The following is a 27,559-nucleotide window of genomic DNA, read 5'->3' as shown; positions in this document are numbered from 1 at the left end:
CATTAAGTAATCAATAACAGCTGGAGTAAACCATGGATACGACCTTTTAAACAACTTCTGGGAAAGCTGTAGATCTTCTATGGGCCATAATGAATTTCAGTGAATTTATGGCTTTACTACAGTCTATGGGAATTTCATCACTGCCAGCAGCTAAGCCAGGGTTCTAGTCTATACACTCCCAAACAGAAAATGGAGTCCCAGACACTCCTTTGCAACAGCAAATGTATTAATTCCATGTGAAACTGTGCCCCATTTCTATAGTGCCAGACCAAAAAATATACTGTGAAGATTTTGTTTCAACATTTAAAAACTGTACCTGTGTTGACGTAGTAGCATTTGGTGTTATTGGTGATGGTGAGTCACTTGTTTTTGGCTCACCAGGGGAAGCTGCTGAACCCTGGGATTCTTGGCTGGCTGGCTGATCTGGTGATAAAGCATCACTGCTGTCTTCATCAAATGAATAATCATCCAAAGCTTGAGGATAATTCTCTTGTCCAACTGCTAGAATGTTTGCAAAGAAACAAGCAAAACAATTTTTTTTTAGTTACACAAATTAAATATAGACATAGGTGGCAGAATTAGCTAATTACCAGAAAACGATCAGTTTTCAGCACAGTCTAAACATATGGTACAGAAGTATTTATTCTGTTTTTAATATAATGATAGCCATATTAAATGATATTCAAGGAATCGATAAAACGAAGTGCATAGCAGAAGTTGTTTTAGTACAAGATTAAAAGGTATGTTCAACATATGTGGAGTGCACACAGACACCTGTGACAGATTGAGTAACGGCCACATATGTTCGATTATTTTGTAATAATTTTTATTAAGAAACAAGTCTTTTCAAAGACAGTATTATACTCCAACTATATAATTCTAACTTAGTTTCAAATAAAAATAGGATAACTTTAATTAAATGATGACAGAGTTTAGGACTCAGAAGCTGAAAGAATTAGTAGTAATAAACTTTGAGTATGTTTTCTTCTAGTGAACTTTACCCTCAAGAGTTAAATTATTATTTTCCACAATGCCACAGAGATAACAGATGTAAGCTGTGGGACTTCTACTTGCCTATAATAGCTTCTTTAACACTGGAGTCTACAGGAAGAATATTTTTTTCTACCAGTTCCATGGGGCCAGGCCTCTGAGCAATCTTCTCATTCAGATCATCTGCCAACCGAGCTCTCTTCAGTTTCATCTGAGTGGCTTGTAGTGAAGGCTCTGCAAAGGTCTCTAAAAAGATATATTGATTTAAATATTCTGTTCCATCTTTTCTCCAATTTCATTACAAACAACATTGTCTTGTCTTTGCAATAACCATTCCACTTTTATCAAAACCAGGAAACTATTATTCTGAAAATTCTCAAATTAATAAGCAAAAATGAGATTATATGAGTAGACGTTGTTCATCCCTGTGATTGTGTTTTTCTTAAGTATAACCTCTTTTTTGACAGCAGTAATACTTTTGGTAAACATTTGTATAATATCCAACAATAAAGCAGGGAATACAAAATAACAAACGCTAATTATAATCTGAAGACAGCATTTGCTGCTCTAATAGTTTACCAGCGTGAGCTATGGTAAAGGCTTAATTAATCCATTGATTTTTGGATTCTCTCTTGACAAACATCTTTAAAAGTTTACCTTTAAGAATAGCTTCTAGCACAAATTTGAGTCTTCAAAATTGTATTTCTATGAAAATATGGAGATAGTCTGTCAATATGGATGTGATCTACCAATATAGAGACTCCTATCTGGGTTCAGTATTCAAATGCATGTTTTGAAAACCAATGGCTATTAAATTGACTTGGATTATGGTTATTTGGTAGTTTCTGTATTTGGTAAGATTATGGTGAAACACAGTAATACAGCCCCATTCATAAAAAGACTATTGCTTCAAATGACCTGAGCAACAAGAAAAATAACAAGGTAGGGTAAAAGTCAAGTTTATTAAAGGCTGTTTGGGGGGGTGGTGGTGGGGGAAAAGTACAAGGCTGTCAGGTTATTTTAGGGTATGAGTAGAAATTGAAGCAATAGATACACTACATGTACATACACCATGGTATAATTACTATTATAGAATAAAAGCAATATGCAATTGCAAACAAATACACAGTTGAGAATACTTCCACTGCCATAGATGTATCTATTATTATACAGATTTGGAATACAGATTACAACAGACACTGCAGAAGTAGAGAAACAGAGCATATAAACCTTTAGAAATAATTCATATCAAAGCCTAATTCAGTTAGAAAAGTGAGTGCATAACAGAAGTTCCTTCTAATAGCAGCTCAAAAGGTACATACAGCTGGGTACATACCTTCGAGGATATGCATTCTGACCAGCTCAGACCGGTCCGGCCTGCTGCGAATCTTGTGCTTCAAAAAATTTTCGGTCTTTAAAGAAATAAGGAAATGGCATTAACTACTGTTTACTAGAAAAATGAAAGTAGCTTGATAAATCACTGATGTCCAATCAATCAATATATGCAGTTGCATTCAGACAGGTGGACATCGCTGTTAGAACATGGGCAGTAAAGGGGTTTGTTTTGTTTTGTTCTGTTTTTCCTATCAGTTAAGCAGTGCTAATGAATTTCTATCTTCCCCAAACAAGTTGGGAATGTTTCTGGATTTGATCCCATACCACCACACAAAATCACAATAATATAGGTTTGCTACAGAAATACTGCGCAAGCATAATTTACCCAAGGATCCTATCCTTAACTGGAGGTAGCTATGTATTACAATATGACCGTAAGTTTATCCCCCCCACCTTGATCTGTGAAGGATTAAGAAAGTTCCTCTCAGATTTGACACCAATATTTTATTTTAATGGATTCTTCCAAGATAAAAGCATATGTTATTACTGTAATGGTAATCATTTTTTCATGTACTCGGAGACTTTAGTATCACATACAACTGACTATCCATTTTCAGATGTTAATAACAGGTTTACACAAAGTGGTTTACCCTGGCTCGCTCCAGGCTCTTTATCTGCTCATGGAATGCAGCTGGACTTTTCAAAGCTGTGAAGGGAGAGTAAGAGTTAAATTGACAGGAAGTGATTTCCAAAAGAAATATCCTAATCAGTATGCGTGTATGGGTGTTTAATACCATCTCAAAGTTGTGTTTGCGTCTGACCAGGCTTACATTTGACTCATGCCAGTTATATTTGCTTATATTTAACAGAGATGACCAATGCTCCTATACAGAGTACTTGGAATATTTGATTTTAACAGAGATTACCATGTAACAGTTAACTTTCTCACTATGTACACCGGGGTCTATTTACCAGAACTGTTCCACAGTAGAAAATTTATGAGGTAAGGTTCAGAATGCCAAAATACTGTTTCATTTATTCCACTCTATTTACTATCTGTCTATACCTCATACTTGCTGTTACTAGAGAGAACTGGACTGTCCCTTGAGAGCTATTTGTGCTGATTTTTAAAAAAAATTTGTAGAAGCCCCAGATGTTCAGATTAGAAAACAGAATGATGGTTAGCTGCTAAATAGCCATAAAGAGTAAAAAACACTATTCAGCTAGAAATAACATGAATTGTAGAGTGCTTAATCTCAATTGGATTGTTGAAAGAAGTGAAATGGCAGCAGGCATGATCCATCTTATTTGCCACACTTTTGACAGAGATAAGATACTGCAAAACAAAACCTTTAATACTTTTTGACAGTTTAGAAGTTTTTTGCCTGGTTTCACTCAAAAAGAAACAGATCATTCTGTTCCTGAAGATAATCAACACTACAGACCTGGGAAGGTGAAGATGCTTTAGCAAAGCAATCTGAAGTCTGCTGCATACTCAGAAACGTTCAAGAAGAGATTAGCTTTAAGATACTGTGCTTTCAAGCTCGAATTCACCAGTGCACACTGGCCTATTTATAATAACTTGACATAATTTTGGTATGTTTTCAATGGCTGGGGTTTTTGTTTAAGAAAAATCACTTTTCACAGTTGAATCTTTTGACAACTTGGACCTATTATCTTGAGCCCAGTCTCATCCTACACTGTCCACTTAGGGATTCTTGATGTTTTCTGTGCACCCCTCATTCTGAGGCAAGGCTGATCTCCAAAACAAGTCAGAAGACGTTATACTAAACAATTAACACAGTCATTGGGAGCCCAAGTGGAGGAACACCAAAACATCTCTAAGTAAAGAGTTAACTGCAGTTCATTTCTAGGCCACTAAATATCCGTATTCAGGAGGACCCTCTTGTGATTCCTAAATTGATTTTAGGTATCATAAGTGCTGCTGCTGAAACAACCATCATCTCTAACAGACTGAAAGCAATAAAGGAGAAAATGGACTCTGGCAGTAAAGTGCAATTGCATAAAGCATGCCAATTACTTACTTTCAAAATACAAGTGCTATGAGTTCAGACATACAAATGTAACAAATATCCAAATTTACAAACATTATTTGCTTGTCAAAGCACTATGATCTGCAATTAAATTCCAGTGGTAAAACAGAGTTAGAGATAAACATGGTTTACTGAAGAACTGATAACTTCTTGAGTAGCTGTCAAGGATGGCAGGTAGCCAGGCCAAAGAGTCAGAAGCTCAGCATTATAGAATCCTGAAGTCATGAATACATCTCCAACTGTATTTATGAACTTGGTGACGTTGCTGCCTTAGTGAGACACTTCACACTTAGGTGATCAGCAGCATCTTAACTCTTCCAAAGGTAGCATCTAAAGGCATTAATTGAATTTTTACCACTATATAATCTTCGTTTTGGAAGAGAATACAAAACTCTTACACCAATTTGGACAGTTTGCCAGATGTGGCAAGTTGATCAGGAACTTCTGGCAACTGGAAAAAATGTTCTAAAACCAAAACAATTTTCAAAAAGAAACCCCCAAAACCCCACCAAAGCCTCTTCCCATATTATTGGAAAGGTATTCACACTCAGAAAGGACTAGGCACAGAAGCTTCCGCATTAGGTCATACAATCCAGCGTACGATGCCCAGCCTAATCCACTGCCTCATGTCCTGTAACATCACAGCTACCATCATGCAAGATTTGACACAGAAGACAAGTCTGTTGGCACATGAGTCACAACTTCTGTGTCTCCTTTGTTTTTGTTTGGCAACCCTTGCCATCCTACTCTTTAAAGACTGCTGGCTTTGTTATTGTTGTCTACTCATTTATATAATTCAGTTTATTTCAGTAAGATTAGTCATAATTTAAAGAGAGAAAATAAAAGGAGAATCAGACTATGTCTGCAAATCCTTGCGTTTTCATCACAACGGCTATTTTAACTGAAAGATTAGGTAAGCATGATTAATTTACTTTGTACTCATTTAGATTACCAAAAGGATCCCACAAGTCTTTTCAAATGATAAAGTTATTTTTAATGATTCTCACAGAAATGCTTATCTTCATTATTTCATATATTCAGTTCATAATCAATACAGTATAGTAATACAAATTACTAGAAATAACGTGTCTTACGTGGCATGATGCCCTGGTCCACCAGCTGTTCTCGTGTCCGTCTTTGTTGTAGTCTCAGCTGAAGTACTGACAAAAGAAAACAATCATTCATTCATATGTAAGCATACTATCCCTCTGAAAGTACAAAAAAAACCATTCAAAAGATACCAAGTATTTCAACTTTAGAAATATTTTTTCGACATGTCTTCAGACCTGACAGTAACCTCTAAGACACCTATTGTTTAGGATCAACTGCTATTAACATAGTTTGGAGCGATTGCTTCCAATCCCCATTTATATTGGAGTTTACTGCTTTTTGGTCACATCTGATAAAGGGACTGTATTTCATCCATACATCCACTTTTCCTATCAGCTATGCCTCATAAGAGGTACTAAGTATACATCTAATTCTAGGATTTTTTTCCCCTCCTTGTAACGCTACTCTTAGGTTCAAGAAAACATAGTGAGGTATAGCTTATACCGTAAACTGCAACACGTAATGATTATACAGCCTTCTTACATGTCTTAAATCAATCTTACATGACTGTATGTCTGAATATATGTTGAAATATGCTGAAATAGAAATTATGTTTGCAGAGCATTTTAAAAGAAAAGCTGTATGTGTTTGGTTCATTGTTTTTCCTTAAGGATTTTTTTTTTTTTTTTATAAAGGCTTGCTTATTGTACATTTAAATAAATCTTGCTGAAACACAAAAAACTGAAGAGAAGCCAGATTTTATTTGGCTTATTTAAAAACACCAAAAAAGTGATACATACTGTCAAATTTGTAAAAACTATTTACAGTTTCAGAAGTAACTTCTTATGTTTCATTACTAATAAAATGTTCAAAATTAACAAAGGTTCTCATCTTATTGTTACTGTAAGAATTAATGTGATACATTAAATACTATACCAGGAACTGCACAAAACCAGGGGGAGGGCATAGACATAAAGGCCGCCTACTTTCAAAGATTAGGGCTTTTTTGTAAGTGTTCCCAGGAAAATAAAGAAGAAGAAGGAAAAAAAAAAAGTTGTTTGTTTCTTCTATTGTTGACTTCCCCTTGTTTCTGTATCAATTTATCATAGTGCTTCATTATTTCTTAGACACATATAGCCATTACCCTAATGTGAAACTTCATCTTTTGAACAAGAGATGGTCAAGATGCTTGGTCAAGAAAAAAATATATTAAAGATGTAATATTTACATTCTTAAATTCTGTCTTGATAGCTTATTATGGATGTATGATTATGACATACTGTTCCCATTGTATTTCACAAGGAAGCAAAACAAACTAATGCATTGTCCAAAACATTCAGAATGAATGTAATTTCTAAAAAGTCAGGCTAAGGACAAAGTTCATTGTTTTCAGAATTTAGAAGGAACCAGCTTATTTCCTGTTCTACAGTACAGGAAGGATACTCCTCTGGCTAAAGCATTAAGACTGGGAATAGCAAGTCCTGAAAACAAGGACATTATTTTCTTGTGTCACACAAACATTGAGAATTTAAATACAAACATTTCAGGGCTGTGGCACGGCAGTTCTGTTCAGAGTTTACAATATTGTTACACAAGAATTACAAAGGACAGCGATGGGAGAATGCAAAAGCAACAACAGTAAAATGTAAATTGATGGGAAGTCATTCAAAACGTATTGAGTTCCTCTGGAAACTTGAAAATACCTACTTTAAGTAATGAATTGTGTTTTCCAAGTAATATTAAATGACTGGAAAAAGTTAACTGAAGAATTATTTTATAATAGTTTTAATGATTTATTTTTTGTCTTCCTTAATTTTACGTGGCTCCAGGTAAGCCGTGACCTCTTACGGTATCTCTTACTAGTAGATGCAAACCTGTGCTGCCTGAAGTCTGGAACCAACTCAAATGGTGCTGTTACACACTCCTTTCAGCAGCACTTCCTAGGCTGGGTTTGGCAGCGTAGTATAGATAGCTACATACTGCCAGCAAGTTCAGAGCATGGGCAGAGAAAGTTCAAATCTTTCTGCAGAAAACTATGTGGGTTTCTAAGTCCAGTTGGTCTAATCTGCCCAAAAAAATGCAGATAATTGTGTGCAAACACACATTTATGCAACTGTACATCCAACTTTAAAAATCCACAAGCTTTATACAAGTAAGTGTGAATTAAGAAAAATAATGTATTGGATCAGGACTTAGCCCATTCCTACAGAAAACGTCAAGAAATGCACATTTCAATGGAAATGCATGTCAAGCATACGATATAATGTTACGATGTTAAGCTTCTATCCCTGGGGCTACTTCTAAGAATTTCCTGCTGCACTAGCACAAAGCACTGAGAAATTCACTAACTGCTGTGGTGTTTACAGGAAAACAAAAACTCTGATACATTCTTGTTTTGAATTCTCTTGCTTACAACGGTAAAATCAAAAAAGCTCAGAGTTAGTCTTAAAACTAAATAGGCAATCCCTTTAAAAATCTTAAATAGTTTTACCCATCCAAATGATGTGAGAGACAATTTATAAACAGCACGGCAAGACTACCGTATTTCAGACCCAATATTTTTGGTCTTGAGTAGATTAAAACTTGACTTTCTTCTGTTCTTCAGTCAAACTATGCTTCCTCTTACACAACTAGGAAGCCATGGAAAGGGTTGAAAAGCATGTCCTGCTTTGGGCAGAAATCTCATCCATGCTATACAGCTGTATTTGGTCCAAATTCACACCGTACTTAAATTTGGCTTACTTGGAACACTAAACACACTACAAATGAGTCTACCATGTATTTTACCTAGTTACAAGCCAGTTTTAAACATACGCCTCTTTATTTCAGGCTCAAGGTCTCAAGAAAAATGACCTGCTCTAACATCAGTTATGTCCAGGGTAGAGCTGATATACGTCATCAGACACAGTAAGTAAATCAGAGTTAGTATTTTTTTCAATTCTATCACCCAGAACGCAGTGGATCAACAAACGAATGCTGGTAATATTACAACAGGTGCAGGAATGTTATCACTGATGTTAAGTCATCTACCAACATGTGACAGGCAAGTCGTCTATTAAGAAAAAATGCATTTGTGGTACATGGTATTTCTGATTTCTAGTATGTTTTTTACTCAGACTTTCTTTTTTACTGAGCTTTATCATAAAACCCATTTTGGAGGTGTAGCTGGTTCAGCCACGGCTACCTAAGCATTGCTAGTATGGTGCTTTCAGGTATTAGTAAACAGAAGTGGGAAAGTTAAACAACTTTCAAATTGACCTTCACACTATAGAACGATCACACTGTTTTGCAGAGTTGATAACAATTTGAAAGCCCTCACTAATTCACCAATTTGGACAGCTGATTAAATTGGGAAATTATTTTGTAGGAAGTGCATATACCATCTACTCTATGAAACCTACTACAGACAACAGATTCTTGTTCTTCATTTTATCAGACTTTACTTATTTAAAATTCTGAAGTATCACTGCAATCTCAAACACGATGTGCAAAGTCTTCGTGCAGGAAAAAATAGCTTGACAGTGCTTTTTTTAAGAAATTAGTTTAACTCCTAGAATTACATATAAAGGGGCAGAGTTTTATCAGAAATACTATTATTTATTAATTAGAGATCTGGCTTTCCCAGATCCAGATATTGACATGACTCTCAGACCAAGGCTTTTCATCTTTCATATGAAAAGGATCAGACTTCTATTTGGCATTCCACTACACCAAGACAGACAATGTTCACCATTAGGTCATACGGTTGGATTGGATAGTCTAAACGCATCCCACCAGTTCAGGATTTAGCAATTATTGCATTTTAATTTTTCATTGGCAAGTTTGTGGGAGGAAAAAAAAAAATCAGAAAAGCCTCACACTGCACTTTGCCAATACAAGTAAGCTAAATAACTACTCCAACACTTCTAATATGTATTCCCCTAAAGTATACTTTAAAAAGAGTCTGCCTGAGGTACATTCAGCTGCTGAAGTTTCTCTTGGAAAACAGACAAACAAACCGCCCCACAAACAAAAACCCCTCAAAAAATAACGCACCAAAGTTTCTGTGTCAAGGTCCTGTTTTGAACCCTCTTTAAACAGCACTAGTAACATGGAAGCGTCAGGAACATACCATGTGTGTGTCCAAAGAGGAAGATACTTTGAACACTGTGAGCGCGTGGTACAGACCCATTGAGTGCGATGCAGTTCCTGCAGCTCCCTGCTTGTGCTATCTGGTGTGAGATGCGTCAGAAAGGGGGAAAGGCTATACCTCCCTCTGTCGTCACGCTCACACACAGCCCTACAACATGCAAGCATCAACACTGTAAAAACATACCCCAGTGGATGTGTTACTTATGTTTGTGGCTGATGCGATTTCTGTCAGTTCCTGAAAATTAATGCTGCTTGGCCATGGCCACGATGGGTGGTATTCACCCAGGAAATGGAGGAGGAAGACTAAAATAAATCTGTTCAGCAAAAAGTAGTGGTAAGAATGTAGGTAGCTTATCTCTTATTTTCCAACTGGTTTCAACTAATTCTTTAGTGAACATTAATTCCAAAATGTAGATGATGGGAAGCCCTGCTGCATAATTTGTGAATGTATTGTATCTATGATTTGTGGCTTCAATTATGATCAGATACTTGGCTTAAGCTTTGCAGAAAGAGTAAAAAGTGACCCATATCCTAAACAACGTATAGTCATACAAGAGAATACGTAGTGGACTATAGCAGAAGGATGAGAAGAGCAGTAAGAATGTACCTGCACATAAACTGTATGTGCTCAGCTGTGAAGCTTTAGCATTTTTTAGCAAATATATATATAAAAAAACCAAATAGTTATTGTCTCTCATAACACTACTTGCCTACCCATCATCTGTTAACCTACACTGGGCATCACAAAGCAAACAAGGGATGGTCTTGAAGTTGTCCCATGTGTATCTGGACAAGTCATAAGAACTGTGGGAGGACTGAAAAAAATGAGAGTTATAGAAGATATAGAGAACGTGCATTTATTCACTTACTAAATAAATATCAGGAACTTACATATATTACATATTAAAAAAAGGACAGCCTGTAGCATGACTAATAGGCAAGCACTGCAGGGGGAATACTAAAGAAGAGATGACTCAGTCAGAAAGACGGTATAAGATGATAATCATTGAAGATTTTGACTTGACCAGAGCAAGGAGGTTAAACACAAACAAAGTTGGATGAAAACCAGATGTTTGCTTTTGCAAACAACTCCGAAATTAAGAAGGTTAAAAAAAGTCTGGTGTCTGATTTTTTTTTTTTTTAAATAAATATTGAACAGTTGAACTCCGTTAATTAAAGAAAGTTTCTAAATAGAAAGTAAATGTGAATAAAACCCCTAAATGTATTATTTTAAAAAGTTGAAAAGCTGAAAAAAACTTTTGCTTTTCCAAAGCAAACAGGAAAAAGCTAATATTTATATCTCAATAAAAGATGTAAGGACCTAAAATACGTTTAGCCCCCATAGCAACAAAAAGTAAAAAGCAGAGATGTTTCTAAGAAAGAAATGGTAACACCTGTACATGACTTGCATAGCTACATCTAGTCAAAGAGGATATTTGGCTTACAGGTCTGCGTGTCAGAGCAGATGGTCATACTACAGTCAGGTACGACCTTTCTATTGTCATTGTAGTTAGACTGAGTCCTACAACTGAGCGGAAACAAGTTACAGACAGACTTGTATCTTTATACTGGAGATGAACCTGAAGTAGGTATAAAGGAAGGGAATAGGAATGAGGTTTGTGAAAAGCTCAAAAGGAAATGGGGACCCACAAAAAGCAGCTCAAAGAACAGCCAGAAAGATGTGGAAGATGGGAGTCATGGAAACTAAATCACAAGTTTTCAATAAGGAAAATGTGATGAAATTATCTTCTAAGACAAGAATGAACGATATGAGAATGGAGCACAGCTTTGCACTTTTGGCAAAGAATTGCTGATTTATTTCAGTGAAAAACTCTCTATAGAATAGAATGCAGGTTGGTTTAAATCTAATGTCATTAAATCTAATACAGACTTTGCTTATCATAAATATAGAAATTCATATAGCAAGAAATTTCTAGAACAGTCAGTAACACACAAAGAGGTAAATCTAATAAGGATGGCTGAGATAGGAGGACACAGCTTCCAAAAAATCTAAAAACCACTGAGGCATTAGCCAAAGTTATTATACTGTACTATTTGTTCTAGTGTTTTGGGGTTTTTTTGGGGTGGGGGGTTTTTTGGGGGGGTGTCGCCCCCCCCCCCCCCCCTTATTACAAAGAACCGTTATAGACAAACCAGTGTGAAATCTGGGGAAAGGAGAATTCAAAAGACATGAAGTACTACAAAACAAAGTCCCCCAGGGGGTGATACTTAACTCAAACACCGTGTTTAACAGATTGTTCTTATCGGGGTAAATCCATTCAGCTTGTTGCCCAATAGTTTACCTCTCACTTTTACACTTTTAAAATCAGGCAGTTACCTGCATAACATCTAAAATCATAGAAGATGATCTCCAAAATAAAGGCCCAGAATTGACAAAGATTTAGATATGTTAATACACTATTAACATCAGTAATACTGTTCTTCATATTTAAAGTGTATGTGCAGAAGAAGGGCTATGTTAACACCACTGAGCAAATCTAGTTGCTAAAAGATGGCACAAATATTTTACACTTCACATTATCTGGCAGGAAGCCCCCTTCACAACACTGCAACTCTAAGAAATTGTCTTTGAACTGCTTCTGAATAAAAGCCATGCACAGAGAGCTGAGTCAAACTCCTGTGTTGACTGAGGGGGAAGGGAGGGTATTCTTTTTTATTTTCAAGTCAGTGTATGATTTTAAGATCAGCACTTTAACACCAGGTGAAGAGATTCCAAAATTTCCATGTGTTTTCTTCAGTCAATAAAATGACCGTTAAATCTTAGATAGCTTATTTGATACCGACAAAACCAAAAAGCATAATCCCGCCTCACAATAAGAACATCTGGTTGTCTGACTCTCATAAAAGTCAGTAGAAATCTTCTGACTTCACTGGAGGTATATGTTTTTCACCACCTGAAAAACTGAGTGCCAGAGGCTGGTGCTTCCACTCTTTCAGTTTCTTCCAGTGTTAGCATACCAGGGAATCAATGCTTCTATATGCAAGGGAATAGAGATGATAGTACCAAAAAGGAGAGGTTATCTGTTAACCAAGGCACTTTATTATATTGAAACTTATTTTTATATAGCAGTAAATTTTATAAGGTTAATGGCCTGTTTTCAAACAGTGAGTACTGTTCAGGTTCACATACACTATGCCCTAAAGGGGCATAAAGATTAAGAATAACCAAAACAAGCAGATCCTCAATAGCTTGCTGAAGCGCTATGCTGGTTTGAATGCAAGAAAGCTGGCACAAATAGGCACCTAAGCAAGTACACATCGCATTCTGTATAAGACCCTTTGAAAGGTAAGAAACATAGAGCAGTCCAGTCAGGTCTTGCTCAGTGTGAATGGTAGAGTAAGTGAAAATAAAGTGTATTATTAAATAACTTAGAACAAACAGCTATTATCAAAGTTGAACAAGTGTATTCTGTTACAAACCTGTAATTTGTATCCTATGGAAAAGATGTCTCAAAGTAGTACTATATAATCACAAGCACTGGAATGTAAAGAGGCCAAAAATAAATTGATAGTTGTCCGGCAGGAACAATGCTATCTACACTGATTGACAAGCTTTCACCACTGCTTCTTGTCTTGAAAAAAACCAGTACTCACACTGTGCACAATTCCAGCACTAGTAATTCCACATCTAATACAGGTAATTACATATCCTATTAATTGAAAATAAAATTTAAATGTTATCTTTTTATAGAAGGTACTATGAAACAGCAAATAGTTGTTGACATTAACAATTACACAGATGAAACAGACACTAAACCATTGAGAAGGGGTTCATTAGCATACAGTTCTTTCAAATGACAGCAAGGAGAAAAATAATGCATCAATATTTTTTCATGTTCTGTATGTAATCATCTCATTATTTCTTCCAAAGCTAAAATCCAGTGGATATTAGCTATTTAAGCTCTTAAAACTGCAAGTAAAAATGGGAAAATGCAACGCCCAACATTCCTGCATACTCCCTTGGAAATTTCCAAGAGCAGTAGAAACTCCAGTTCAGGCTGCTAGGCTGGCTGCCATGGAAACAGACAGTGCTGGAAACAGGGCCGTTTCCTTTAAATTAAAAGCTGTTACACAGAAAGCCTCCATTTCTTTCTGCCAGCTTAAAACAGCTTTTATGCAGCCAAGGTCTCTTAACATGTTGAGGTTGAAACACAGAATAATAGATGTTAACAACAGACGTTCTAGTTGCAACGAAGCACTGCTGCAGGAGATGAACTATTCTATTGTATCCTCGATCTGAAGTAATTTATAACGAGTTATTTGGCATCAGGACTACAACATTAATGCAAGTATATGAACAGCAGGGTGGCAGTAAAGTAGAAGAGAGTATTTTAGCCGATGGTAGGTGGACTATACAAGTGATCTAAGCATCAGCTTTGTATTAGAATTCTGGACCAACCTCACAGCACAGGGCGACAGTTACAGAATGGCAAAAATTGGGTATCAAGTACTTAACTCTGTGCCTCTTTCAGTTGTTAACCCTTGCACTCCCAAACACCATCTGCTTGGACTTAAAAGTTTATATGGCATTTTCTAAACAGCATAATTTACACTAAGCTAATTTCACAGAGATAGATGTTTTCCTTTCTCCTGAGTTGTGACTGTTTCTCCCTCAACTCTATATGGGGTGTTGTACTCTATTAATAATCGTTAAATGCTTTATTGAAAAAAAAACAGTTGATCTTTTCAACTAATATTTGTTCTGTGAATAAAACTAAAAATTTAATAAACTGAATGTTTTGTATAATAAGTAAAAGAAAGAGCAGGTGATACGCAAGGTACACAATTCAGGAAGGTTATGGAATATGGTAGCTGGTTTGCACCTGGCATTACTCATTCCACATCTGTCCAAAGTCAGAAATTTGGTAACATAGCCTTCTTTTAATTTATATGGCATGTCAATGAAAAGAAAATATTTAGCTACCTGTAATTTGTTGGAAGTGATTCTAAATAAGTTGTACAGCATTTTAAAGATAAAATGCATTTAAAATTGTGGTCCTCACCTCCCATCAGCCTGAAGATAGCGATACAGCAGGTTAAATACTCTCAATTTTAAAATAAAAATAATTCATCATTAAAGAAATCAGACAACATCTAAACATGAGTGAACATGTTATATCCAGTTCAGTCTTCAAAACTTTCACGTATGCCAGGGTATCATTTAAAAAAAGAAAATATTTTACTTATTTTTACTTGTTTTTATAAAAAAATCCCTTATTTAGTTTTATATACTTTCAATGTTCTTTTTTCCCATTGTTGTATATGTGATTTTTCTGCTAAGACTATATCCAAAATAATTAAAAAAACTGAAACAGCCTCTGATGCATACTCATTTTAAGCAATTTTTCAGTCATACTCTCATTTCAGCTTAGAAGTGTTCTGGATAAATGCAAAGCATGTGAGTAGAGACTACTGAGGGCCATTTCAGATAATCTCTTCAGAATTCCGGAGGGAAACCCTGCAGGACCTCCAAATCTTTTAAATTATACCACTGTGATTTAAGCTTTTGTCTGTGAGCCAGTAATAATGTATACATAGCTGTTTCCAGAAATAACATCATTATACTGAAAGTAGAAAATGAAAAGCTAGATGGGAAAGATAGCTAAATGTAAACTTGACATTTATAACAAAAATATAAAGCATAACAATATCATCAGCTGAGAAGCTTAAATGACTAGGATATAGGACAATTTGTATTGTATCCTATTGCTATGGAACATGTTGCTTAGAAACAAGCCAGAACATACACGAGCCTCCAAACAAATTACCAGAATGTCTGCTGGGATGAATCTATACATACGCATGTATATGTAAAAAACAAAATCTACACTTTTCACAATTCTGTTTAAATCTTTAAAATGAGAAAAATCACTACGATCTTGGGTAGGAAATCTGAATAAACTAAAGCTTACATTTCAGTGTATTCTGTAAAATTCCATACCTTAAGTATATTAACAATAATTACATTTTCTAAACCTGCAAGTATTCCTCTGCTTAGTACAGTCTTCTGGTTTTTTAAATAATAATTTGCATTTCCTCAAATACTACTATCAGCCAAGAAATGTTCTGTCAAGGGACTCATGAAACTTGTGTTCAAATTCTACATCTACTACAGACTTGCTTTGTGATAATTTGGAGCATACTGCATTGAATGATGACAGATGATTTCCAGCCAAGCCCTCTCAAGAAGATACTACCTCCATTTTCCATGCTTTTCCCAGACACAGTAGAGCCAGCAAACAAAATGCATACCCAAGCAGATCCTCAAACTCACGAGATTACACATTAACTCAAAACACTGAGGAAGGTGGATTTACACTAAGATGCCTGATTGCAAACTGGGATGTAAGCAATGGCATTGTGTCAACTCTGCTATGTAGACAATATCACATTTCTGCAGATGTTTGCTCTGTGGATGAGTCAGATTGCTTGCAGTGACAGTGAAGTTGCTGCATTAAAAAGGACTTTGTATTAAAAAGGCTGAGGTACATACATGTTTTGTTGGATGCTTTGTGAAAGGAAAGAAGAAACCTCCAGCATAGCAACAAAAGAGACAGTGGTTTCAGAGTGTGGTTTCATAACTTAGTAAGATCTAAGACAGGATTACTCATGAAAAGACAATGGTCTCTTCCTCCCTCCAATCCCAGCTGCTTCTGTTGCATCAACACTGGCAAAGATGCAGCCTGTCAGGTCAGTGCTCTGATCTGGCTGAAAACTAACACTATTGAAATAAATAGTCTTCAGTAATACCTGTTCATTGATCCTACTCACTTCAGGGTTGCATAATTACTAATGCCAACACAAGAAAGAGGCTGGCAGTAAGCAGGGTAGGGCTGGATGAGACTACACCTACTTTTGGCAGCAGCAGTCTTAATCCGAACCCTTTATAAAACCTTTAAGAAATCTTGTAGTAGCCGTAGCAAGTTTCCTTAGAATTCTTGGTTAGCTACTGTATCCTCTAATTCTATACAGATTACATACCAAATCAAATTAATACATTGTGGCCTTGGTTTATCGAAGTATTTAGGAACGTGTTTATTATAATGGCATTACCATATATTTATTATTCATTTAAGTGCTACACCGAAGAAGAAAATTTCGCAGAGTAAGTGCTGATTTACTTGTAAGACATACAATTATCCCACTGCCATTAAAGAGACTGTTTATGGTAGATAGATAAAGTTAAGAATTTAACACAGCCTCTCAGGATCAGTACACTGAATTTATAGTGCTTCCTTTATTAACTAAAATGATAGGAATAAATTTTTTTTTTTTTTTTGTATTTTTCTCATTATCTGTGTCTCAAGAAACATATCTGATAGACTGCCACTGATAAGGGGTCATAAAAACACCTCTAAACACCATATAACAAAACTTAAAGCTTTTAAAAAAAAAAAACCCAAAAACCCCCACAATACAAAAACAAACCAAAAACCAAAAAAAAAAACCAAACCCCAACAAAACCAGCAAACCAACAGTAGAATCTCTAAGCCTAACATGCCACCGCAGGAGAGCAGTAGAGGTCAAGAGTATCACCAACGCTCAACATGCCAGCAACAGCAGGAAATCTGTTAAATAAACAATTCTCATGCAATATTGATTTGACTGCAGGTGAGGAAAGGAAGAAGTCCTTCCTGACTAAATCTGGTTATCTATTATCCAGGCAGAATGAAGACATTTCCAGAAGGCACCAGAGAAATCCCCGTGCTTCATTCATTCCACCCTGTATCCTGTTTCTAGCACTTGCCAGTCTCCAGTTCCTCACAAAACAGTAAAATTAAAAAGCAATACAAATCCAGGAAAGAATTATGTTTCAAGGTGGAAAGAAAATTTCCTTCCTGGTTATTTTTTTTTCCTTACAGTAACCTGCAGGCAACTGGTAATTTTGAAGCTCATATTAATGTATGAAAAATATGGTGCAAACAAACTGGGATCCAATCTCCTTTTAAATCCCACCTGAGACAGCACCATACTGCTTTGTTTCACCAATTTAATACCGTGTCTTCAAAAGTTCTGCACAGTCATACACTCTTGCAGGAGCTCATCAATCAATATATTACAACAACTTAGGGTACAAGGCAAGACTTCCTAAATTCACTTCGCTCCTCAGTTAGAAACCACCTAATCTGCAACCTAAATGTATTTCTAATTCCTAATATATGCATTGTGATGATACTAACTCTTTCTTACTAACTGTATGCACAATGATGTCCTGATTTCATTCAAGACTTTTCACTTGAATTTTCTAAATGTTTTGGCCACTTACTTGACATTAGAAGTGAATACTACAGGAATTTCTGAAAAAGCTGTTTAATTAGCACTGTATTAGCCTCAGAGCCAAAAAGTATTTTTGTTCCTTGCTCATACAAAAGGTGATTTTGATAAAACAGATAAAATTAGGAACTGTTTCCACAGAACAGACAATATGTAACGATAACATATGAGTTGTTTACAAGAAAGTGGGGTAATTAAGAGGATTTCCTCCTGTGTTATAGGATGCTATAATGGGTATCTTCTAAGAGTATTCATTAGCCTAAGCAAAGAAAAAGATTCATCCTTGTAATCTAACCTTCCAATGCCCTTAATATTAATTTGCTGAAGACAGTGTTGGGATTTGTGTTTCCATCAAAAGTCTCTTTCCTTATAAAGAAATACTAAGTAAAAAAAGAACTGCACCTAACAATTCTCATAAGGTACTCATTGCTGAAGTAAGCACACTGTACTAACTCTAGATTTTTAGATTTATCAAACTGTGCAAAATAGATTATGAAGCGAAGGCTGTAGCACCTTCTGAATTACTTGACCTCTACGTACTTCATCTGTGTTTGCCAACAGAATCACATTTGTAATTTTTGCAGTTTTAACCATTCACAGATGGTACTCATAAGTATTTTTGTGTCCTAACAAAAAATGGTTGATGATTCAAGTGGCAGAACCAGTCACATCACTGCCTGAATTAAAGGAAAAAGAAAGGGAAAAAAAAAAAAAAAAAGAGGCAGAATGCCACAAGCTAATTTAGAATATATTGTTCTGTAAAATAAGAAGTGTTTTAATGTTATTTATAGTGTTATTTAAATAGGATGAAATTAACAAATGCAATTGATTTTTTAAAAATCTACAGAATACCTGAACTACACATTTTGTAACATTATAAACTGAAAAGGTGAAGCTCTGTTTTAGTCTTTCTAGATGCAAATCAAGCAGACTTGCAATGTTTTCAATAATTCATTCTATATACTACAAGAAAGAAAATGCTTGTTTTTTTTAAGCTTTAGAAAGAGGAAAGGCTGGAAGAGGAGATCCTGTAGTCATTCATACTCTCAAAAGAGGTTCATTATTTTAATTATTAGGCTGCCAAACTTAGGAGAGCTAAAAGGATAAGCAATATTCACTGGGGAAAGTAAAAATGAAGAACAGGTACTAAAGCAGAGAAAAGGAAGCAAAGATAGCAATTGTGGAAAACAATTATATCTTCTTTTATGCACTGAATAATTTAAACTCTAAAATATTCATGAATTTAGAATGGAAGAGTGTCCCATAATTGCAGGGTTTTTGCTACTCTGACAGACTGTCATTATTGTAAGGTACTTTCTTTCATCCACTTTCTGCATAACTGACATATTCAAAGAAGATTGAAGATAATGATTACCGTGGTTACTTATTAGCTCACCTACACTATCCACCATGCTCACTTTTTCATGTCTTTCTCCCCTTTATTTCTTGGTAGCTTAGATTAGTTAGGGTTTTTTTCCTACAGTATTTCCCACAATAGTATGCTTACTCCTCTGTCCCTCTCAACTTCCTCGCCTTCTTTCTTTGTTCCTGTTGCCCCCCAGAGCTTCAGAGGCAGCAGCAGCAGGTTTAAGTGGGCCTGTTTGGAGGTGCAAAGCAAACACCATGAAAAAGAAGCCACTGGCTTTCTCTTTGGCCCTTTCTCTTCAATCACTGTCTTTCAATCGGTACTTTCCTGCTGTAAAGGAAGCAGAACCGTTATGCTCTCAGCCACAGCCACGTGCATCAACACTCAACTTATTACCTTATCTATCCAATCAATAAGAAACCTTCGGTATCAGTGCATTCTATAAAAATCAGTGTTTTCTCTAGCCCTAACTTAGAGCCAAGTAAAGGGTTTTTTAAAATAAACTGTCAGTTACTGAATTCAATAATGAATATGGGCTATCTTTTTGCTATTTTAAACATTATTAAGATCCAAGTTTAAAAACAAACAAACAAAACCTAGCATTTAAATTCTGAGAAAGGCCTGATCTGATGTAGGAAGGGGGAAAAACAGCAGTCTTGCCACAACACCCAGGAAGAAATCTCTGAATCACCAGACAGTCCAGAGATGTCTGGAGTAAAAGCCAAGGCAGAGTACTGTAAAAGGAAAGAAGGAATTTTGTCTACTACAAATACAGTTTGTTTCTGCCTGATTAAGAAGTTGGAGTTTGAATCTTGAACTGCCAAGAGCCTGGTATGTTAACATACACCAGTTAAACTGTTCTGTACAGGGCTGGCAGCTGACCTCAAGAGGTCTCTTCCTTCTCCTCCTTAACGCAGGCCAGCTAGAAGAATACCGCCAGCTAGAAGGAATAAGACAACTTCCATGTCTCAGCAGTATTACTGCCACAGCCTAACAAATACTACTTTAGATGAATATGGTATAGTACCATTTGTCAGCTTTAAATGATGCTCCACATATCCTCAGACTATTGCTATTTTACAAACTAATGCTTGTGCGTTGCATCAATTTAATGCACAATCTAATAACAATCATTTAAGGAGACATAACGTAATTTGAAAAGCATACATCTGGAAAGCAGAGTCAAATCTAACTTAAAGTATGAGGGGAGAAGGGAATTCTAGAGAAAGACAACTGAGAAAAGCACTATTGAAAATGAGGTAGTAGTACATGTCTAAAACTAAAGGTTTGCGGGGTTTTATTTTTAACAGTGTCATATTTAATGACATTTATTTCATTATATTTATTTCAATAGTGACATTTTGAAGCATTTTATGCAATATTTACAGGACAACTTCAGAGTATTTCATGAATTCAACACTAAATGCTACTATGAAAAGAGTACTTAATCACTGATTTTTCTTCATACTACAATTTCTATCAAGCTATTACCATCATTATTTTAATAGTCTCAGGTAAATTCTAAACTTAGCTTTTAGAAATTTTTTTAAGAGGGAAAACAATACCTAATTTAATGTACAAAAATTCTTCCTGACATACAGCATTACACCACAAATGCCGGTGAACTGAATCTGCCCAGTACTTCTTCATTTTCTGTCCCCCAACCAGCAAGTGACTGACCTTCCTTGAGACTTTTCTGGCTGTTCACCTCAAGGCATTCCTTCTCCTTCAGCGGCTTAACATCTCCTGCAGGTAAAATCTCAGAAAAGCCCTGTTGCTGCTTCTTGGAGCTATCGATCATGATGAGAATCCTTTAGAATGGCAACATCCAGCATAGGAAAAAAAAATATTAAACTGTCAAGCAGTACACTGCTGTCCCGAACACTGCTTCCAGGTCCCTTCTCCTAATAAATGAGCAATTGCGCCTTTGTGCAGCCGAAAGCAGCCATCATCCTTCACTTTCTAGGTTGACCTGCAGCACACTCAGTCTGCTTTGGAGCCTGTAACTCACTCAGACAGCAGGCACAGAGCATGTGAAGCAGAACTCCCACATCCCACCTCTTTTCCTAGATAACCACTCCCCCTTTTCCTTCAGTTACGCTTGCTTCCTCCGCACATTCGTGTTTCAATATGCAGCTTGATGGTCAATCATCTGACAAAGAATGAGTCAAGCAGTTAAAAATAAATCCAGCAGTTGCTGAAGGAGCAGCATTCGCTGATACCCAAGACAAACTACTGCTGAGGACTCTCTCCCTTTTCCCCTTCCTTCTCCCTTCCCCCACTACTCTGAACACTGCTGCAGGCAGCAGAAATACTTTATCTTTGCCTGACTGGCACATTCATTACTCATTAAGTTTCACCAGTAAACAAAGCTGCACACTGGCATTTGAAAAAGTTATGTTGAGGAACCTTCCCAGCCCCAGGTCTTGTCTCAGAGACATTTACCTAGCAGAATAAGTGGGAAAACCATTGATTATTTCCAGGTCTTTCCTTGCAGTATAAAAGAGATTCTGTTCCTTGTTGTAAATATCTAAAACCAAGTATTTTATTATTCTCCTTTTTGCATTAGTTACACATCTCATTATTCCCAGCAGTTTTAGGAGCGTTTCCTCCCACAGCTTCTGATCTGCCATTCTCTCCAGCATATCCCATTTATCTCACGAGTCATCAACTTCAGTGTCAACCTGGAAGGTTTTGGGGAAAGGGATCCCCTCTAATTATCTGGCACTGGCCATGAGGGAACAGCAGACTAGTTTGCATTTCATGTATTTAGAGAAAATAAACTATACATAATTTTAAGTAGTCACTACGTGTCAACAAGTAACTCCAGCAGGTGCATTCTCCCTTCCCTTTGGCCTAAAAATGCTATCATTATACATATTTTCCACACCCCTACTTTATATTTTAAATCCTTCAGCCTGAAATTTAAAGGATATCTCCACTCATCTAACCGTTTCATTTTTATGGCACCAGATTTGAAAAGCTCTATATACAATAACAAACACCTGATGCAGAATTTTTAAAAGTGGAAACTAGAAAAAAAATCATCTTGCCTCTTCGGATCTTTCTACAAGACAATCATTCAACACCAACTCTTCACCTTAAAAGTGTGCTCCCAGGGCAAGCAATTGATACCATGGAGCGTGGGGCTGCATGACACAGCCAGCAGGACTTGAAAGCCTCTCCCTATCTTCCTACTGCTGGGAGAAGGGAGACCTAGATCTACTCAGAACTGCAGATTCAAAGGAGATGTGAGCTTACTAGGCTGTATCAACTTCTTGATATCTAAGGAGCTGAAAATACCGGCAAAAGAAAAACTCTTGCAGCATAAATGATTTGAGGCAGCTCTCCCAGCCTAAAGATTTGTTGTTTGCACATCATTTGTATAAAAATTATCAGCTTAAATTAGATTTTGCTTAAATACAAATTATAGACTATTCCAACACATCTGCTTTTGCAGTGGTTTTTACTGAACGGAAAGAAAAAAAAAATACTGTGGAAGAACTCATAAATCAAATGAACTTCCTCACTGCCTGCAGCCCGAACGCTTACTATGCATAAGAAACAAAATTACTGTTGAGAAATGCCACACATTCAGGGGTGGGGGGGGAGGGTGGGGGATCCAGACAGAATACAAACACATACCGCCTAAGAAACCTGTATGAAAATCTGACACAGTCAATAAACAGAATCTTACACAGTTATGGATATACCAGATTATAACTCTGCATTTTCAGAGAAGTTAACAGTTTGGATGGATCAGTTGTATTCTAACAGTATAACAATATGTGACAGCAGAAGTTGTTTTATGGGAAGGGTACAGTGCACTTCACACATTTTCTGAAAAATTGCTACTTTGGTCTGAAGCAATTTCAAAATGATTCAGAGAACAGAGTATTTTGAAATTAAAAAAATCAACGTACTAATAAGGAAGTCTGTAATTAAAGAACCCAAGGAGTAATACATTTTCCTTCAAATGTCATAGTTCTGAAGGTAGTTCTATCCATTCCTATCTGTTTATAGTGCTTAATATAAATTAAGAGTGTCCAGCGCTCAAGTGAATGCCGGATCACAGTAATAGCAGTTGGGTAACAGCAGTTCAAGCCTTCATGAGCGTTTCTCACCTGTTCAGAAAGATGAGCTTCAGTACCATGGAGTTCCTGCTATCCACTCCTCCCCTTTTTCAAGGGTACCCACTCCACAGCAGAATTTACAGAACCGAATATGCTTATGCTTCAGCCACTTGGGGTTAAGCCTAATATTTTGCTTCAAATTCACCTCCTAGTTCAATACAAGCTAACAGACAGATTAATATTTTTAAACACCTTTAAGAAGTCTGATCAAAATCTCAACAGTAATTTGCAAATAACTTTATGAAGAAAAGCAGGAATCACAGAATTTATGGAAAATAAGTGATTAAATTCTTGTGCAGAGAGATGAATGGTCAAAATGATGCTGCGTATTTTCCATGTAACCAAATATTGTAGTTGCCAAGAAACGCTATACAATATTGAATAGTTGGGGTGCGGGCAGACATAACAACTGAAGAGGAAGAAAAGATACCTTGGAAGAAGAAAATAGTTTTAGTTCAGATTCAGTTATACTGTGAATATTGAGAACATCTGGACATTCCGCCCAGGGAACAGTTTCTCTTAAATCCCTGCACAAAAAAATGACGTTTATCCCCCAATCACAAAAAAGCCTCATATTCCAACAACATCTTGTTTTCCCAGCAGCCTTGTATATACGTTAATCCAAGCTCAACTAATAATTTGGATATACCGGTTACTTGAGTGATCAACAATATAGTTCGACTATTTTTAGTGATAAGGCTTCAGAGAAGAAACAATCACCATGTCTCAAAATGTTTATTAGAAAAGTCAAAAATTCTGAGACAGTTTCACAGGCACCTGGAGGCATCTCAACTGCCAGCTCAGTAGCTGTAGTTGCAGCACTGTAACATGGCAAAAGAGCATGTTTTTATGAGCTACGTTCTCACATTCCTAAAAACTGTACTAGAAGGAACAGAAACACTGTTAGCTGGTTAGCACATTCAAGTACTAAATTCATCTGCTAGCTAACAATACTCAGTTGTTCAAAGGTGTCTTCCAGTCATGAGCAGGTCCCACGTGAATCAAGGCAAAGTGCCTCCTCATGATCCCCAGAGAGCCAATCCACCTGCCATTTACGAGCTGCCTTTTCCCTGCTAAATGAAATAAATTTCTAACTCTCCTAGAACAGTTCACATATGTTCTTACCTTTGACTGCTAAAGCACCGTACCTACGTCTCAGATTTACTTACGCACTTTCAAATCTGATAGTAATTTTTTAAGCTGTTACAAAATAGCAGAAGCCCTGTCATCGTCCACCAACACCATGTTGATACTTTAAACATACTTCCTATGTTTGGATAGTATCTGTCTTGAAGGTCATTGTTTTGACATATAAAAACTGCTTTGTACAGCAGTTACTTTCATTGTTGGTTTTAAAGGATGCTAATTCCACATCTATCTTAAAAGAACTGGTGGAAGACTTCAATGGTGGGAACTTAATACTTTCCCATCCAAATTACCCATTTTGTCCTATAACAAAAAATCCTTTAAATAAGTATTAGTGAAACAATAGCAACTTGTTTGTTCTTTGACTACTCTTTAAAGCCTTTTCTTTATTTTAGCACTTATACAATAAATAGAACACAACCCATGAAATACAAAATATATACAAAAAAAGCTTGGGGTCTTTCAACTCCACTCAGTTTGAAATGCTTTTGTGTTCAGTTTCCAAAAGGCAGCTGGAATTTGGATTGTCGTTTCAAACTGATGGCATTATTAAAAAACAGGCCAAAAAACTTTTTCAAATTGCTAAATTTGCATCTCATCTTTCTGCTGCTGTGTACTTAAATACAGAAGGTTTCGTAATAAAGGGGAGAGAACGACTCATTTCCAAAGTATGTATCAGATGTATAACCTCTCTGATTTGAACATGTACCTGTTTCCAAAGAGCTATTTTTAACAAATAGCTAAATGACACTGAGGATCACACAGAAACCTGTAATGAGCTAGAAACAAAACTGTGGCTGAAACACTTACGTTTTGTTGTTTGATAGAAACGAGTATCTCTTTCAGCTAGAAGAAAATCTTAAGCAGTGCATGTTGTTATCTATCAATTACAGGTTTAAGCCCAATTACAAACAGCATCAGTGTATCAAAACCATAAGTTGGAGTAAAAAATACACAACAAGCTTTTCGTTTCAATAAAAATTAAATCTGTTGGAATTTGTATCATCTTCAGAGGGTAGAAGTACCTCTCATTTTAATTTCAATTTAAGTTGTATATATTGTATACAAGTGGGTGAAATGAAGAAAAAAGGCTTCAGAATGGAACATCCTTATCAGTTCCATAAAGCAAAATCCAGTAACATCTCATTTAATAGCAAAGTATTTCTAAAGTTTTTCATAAACATTTGTTTGCTTTTAATCTAAGGTAATCAATGTTTTTTCTTTCCATCCTCCTGCAACACAGACTTGCAAGTGTTCTGCCAACCTTCAGCCTACAGAAAAAGCATTATTTAAAAAGAGGAAGTGCCTAAAAGATATTTGCCAAAATCACAATGTGCAGGAGGAAACAATGCAGCAACATTGTACCCTCCACAGTGCCTGCTTGTCTGCCTCGCAGAATAGACCCGTTATCTTTTTAAGTATCAGTGATCTGGTGAGTGAGATCACTAACTGTGAGCAACTTTACAACCTCATTAAACATGAAGTAACTAAGCAACAATTGCTTTAAAAGTACATTCCAACTCTTCACACGATATGGAGCTCATTCCTTTGCAATCCCATAAAAAAACCCAACCCTACAGATGAATTTAAACTCTAGACAAAAATAATAATAAAAAAAATTAGAACAGCCTTAGGTACTTAATCTATTTCACTACCACAAGATTTTGAAGTGGGGGAAAAAACTTAATTACATTTATTTCATCTTGGCTTTACACACACCTTGATGAATTTCTTGGTCCTTTATTGTTGTGTTAGGATAATCCCATTGTTCATCATTGTGTAATAATTTCTTCACATAGGAAAATAGTGCTCTGATGACACAAACTAAAACATTCATTTAAATAATCCCTGTTATAATTTCTTCTATTACTTCTTTAAACAGTAAGAATGTTACCTCAAACTGTTAACTTAAGGGTTTTTGCTTTGTTTTTTTTTGTTTGCCCCTCCCCCAATTGCCACTTACAATAGATTTCTATTCTGCCTTCTTGTTTTGTTAAAAATACCTTTTTTTTCCTATACCAGTACATAAGTTCTTTGCTTTGAACACTTAAGACATCTGTCAAACAACTCAGCAGTAAATCTTATACAGTCTTATGCTTGTATTTAAGATAAACATACAAAACCCAAAACATTAACGTCTCTCATCTTCATATTCTTTCGCTAGTAAAACATCAAGTATATATTTCTATTTGTTTTTTCAAAAAGTCAAATGAAAAAATTTGAGTAATTTTTGAAATAGGATTGTGTGCTATGCTGTGACTAAGGAATTACCTACCTCAGAAGGACTGGAAACTTCCACCTATATTCTCCACCATTGTGGTAACAAAGACCCAAACAATCCAAATTATGGTCACCATCTACCTCAGTTACTCTTCCCAGAAAAATCCCAAACACTTACAGTGATATCAAATTTATAAGTCTGCATGTTCTACTTATCTTCTCCCACTAAAATCTGCACAAATTCCTTTTAAGGGAGGACGTACGTTGGCAGTGTTCACTGTTTAAATGAAAATTCCCTACCATTCAGCCTTGCCCATACAGACATCTAAATAAGTAAACAAATGTTTAGTAAGTATATATAAAATATACATAAAAATATATTTATATTTTTTTAACTGCATATATATAAAAATATATATAAATATATAATTTTTAAAGGACAATATTTGGTCATCCACCATGCTACCTATGATTTGCAAAAGGCTCATATAGTAAGTACTGCACGTCAATTACCAGTTCTCTTTGCACTACATTACCTTCTTGTAGTGCCTGTATCACAAGCTAACATTTCAACGATAACATATGCAGCTAGGATTTAGTTGTAACAATGTAAAATAATTATACAGTGGAATTTAAAATTAACTCAACATTCTTTTCTAGCTATGCATTTAGTTATCCACAAGGAATTTCAGGAAAAAAAGTCAGAATAAGACAGTTTGATCAAGAGTCCTCTTTAAAGGAAAACATACTTTCCATATCTCCTGTAATCACTCAAATGCCAAGCCCTCTAACAGGATCTTTTCATATACACCAGATGCCTTAAATTGAGTCAGTCACAG

General features: G+C 36.0%; 1 protein-coding gene across 6 annotated transcripts in view; it reads right to left on the bottom strand.

Moving 5' to 3' along the window:
• Positions 1-27,559, bottom strand: part of MKL2 (MKL1/myocardin like 2) — an 83,624-nt gene that overhangs the window by 28,066 nt on the left and 27,999 nt on the right. For 3 of the 6 annotated variants that reach the window (XM_009281645.1, XM_009281648.1, XM_009281647.1), the window contains exons 4-8: positions 5,474-5,539; positions 2,976-3,031; positions 2,327-2,402; positions 1,075-1,236; positions 317-501 (exon numbers count right to left, since the gene is read on the bottom strand). In XM_009281645.1, coding sequence (XP_009279920.1) covers positions 317-501; positions 1,075-1,236; positions 2,327-2,402; positions 2,976-3,031; positions 5,474-5,539 — 545 coding nt within the window. Of the gene's footprint in view, positions 1-316; positions 502-1,074; positions 1,237-2,326; positions 2,403-2,975; positions 3,032-5,473; positions 5,540-20,901; positions 21,229-27,559 lie in introns of those variants that run through there. The other 3 variants (XM_009281646.2, XM_019472668.1, XM_019472667.1) reach the window with 3 other exon arrangements.

Source organism: Aptenodytes forsteri, unplaced genomic scaffold, assembly GCF_000699145.1.
Source record: "Aptenodytes forsteri isolate BGI_AS27 unplaced genomic scaffold, ASM69914v1 Scaffold84, whole genome shotgun sequence".
NCBI classification, from domain to species: Eukaryota; Metazoa; Chordata; class Aves; order Sphenisciformes; family Spheniscidae; genus Aptenodytes; species Aptenodytes forsteri.
This window is presented reverse-complemented; position numbering and strand designations above follow the sequence as displayed.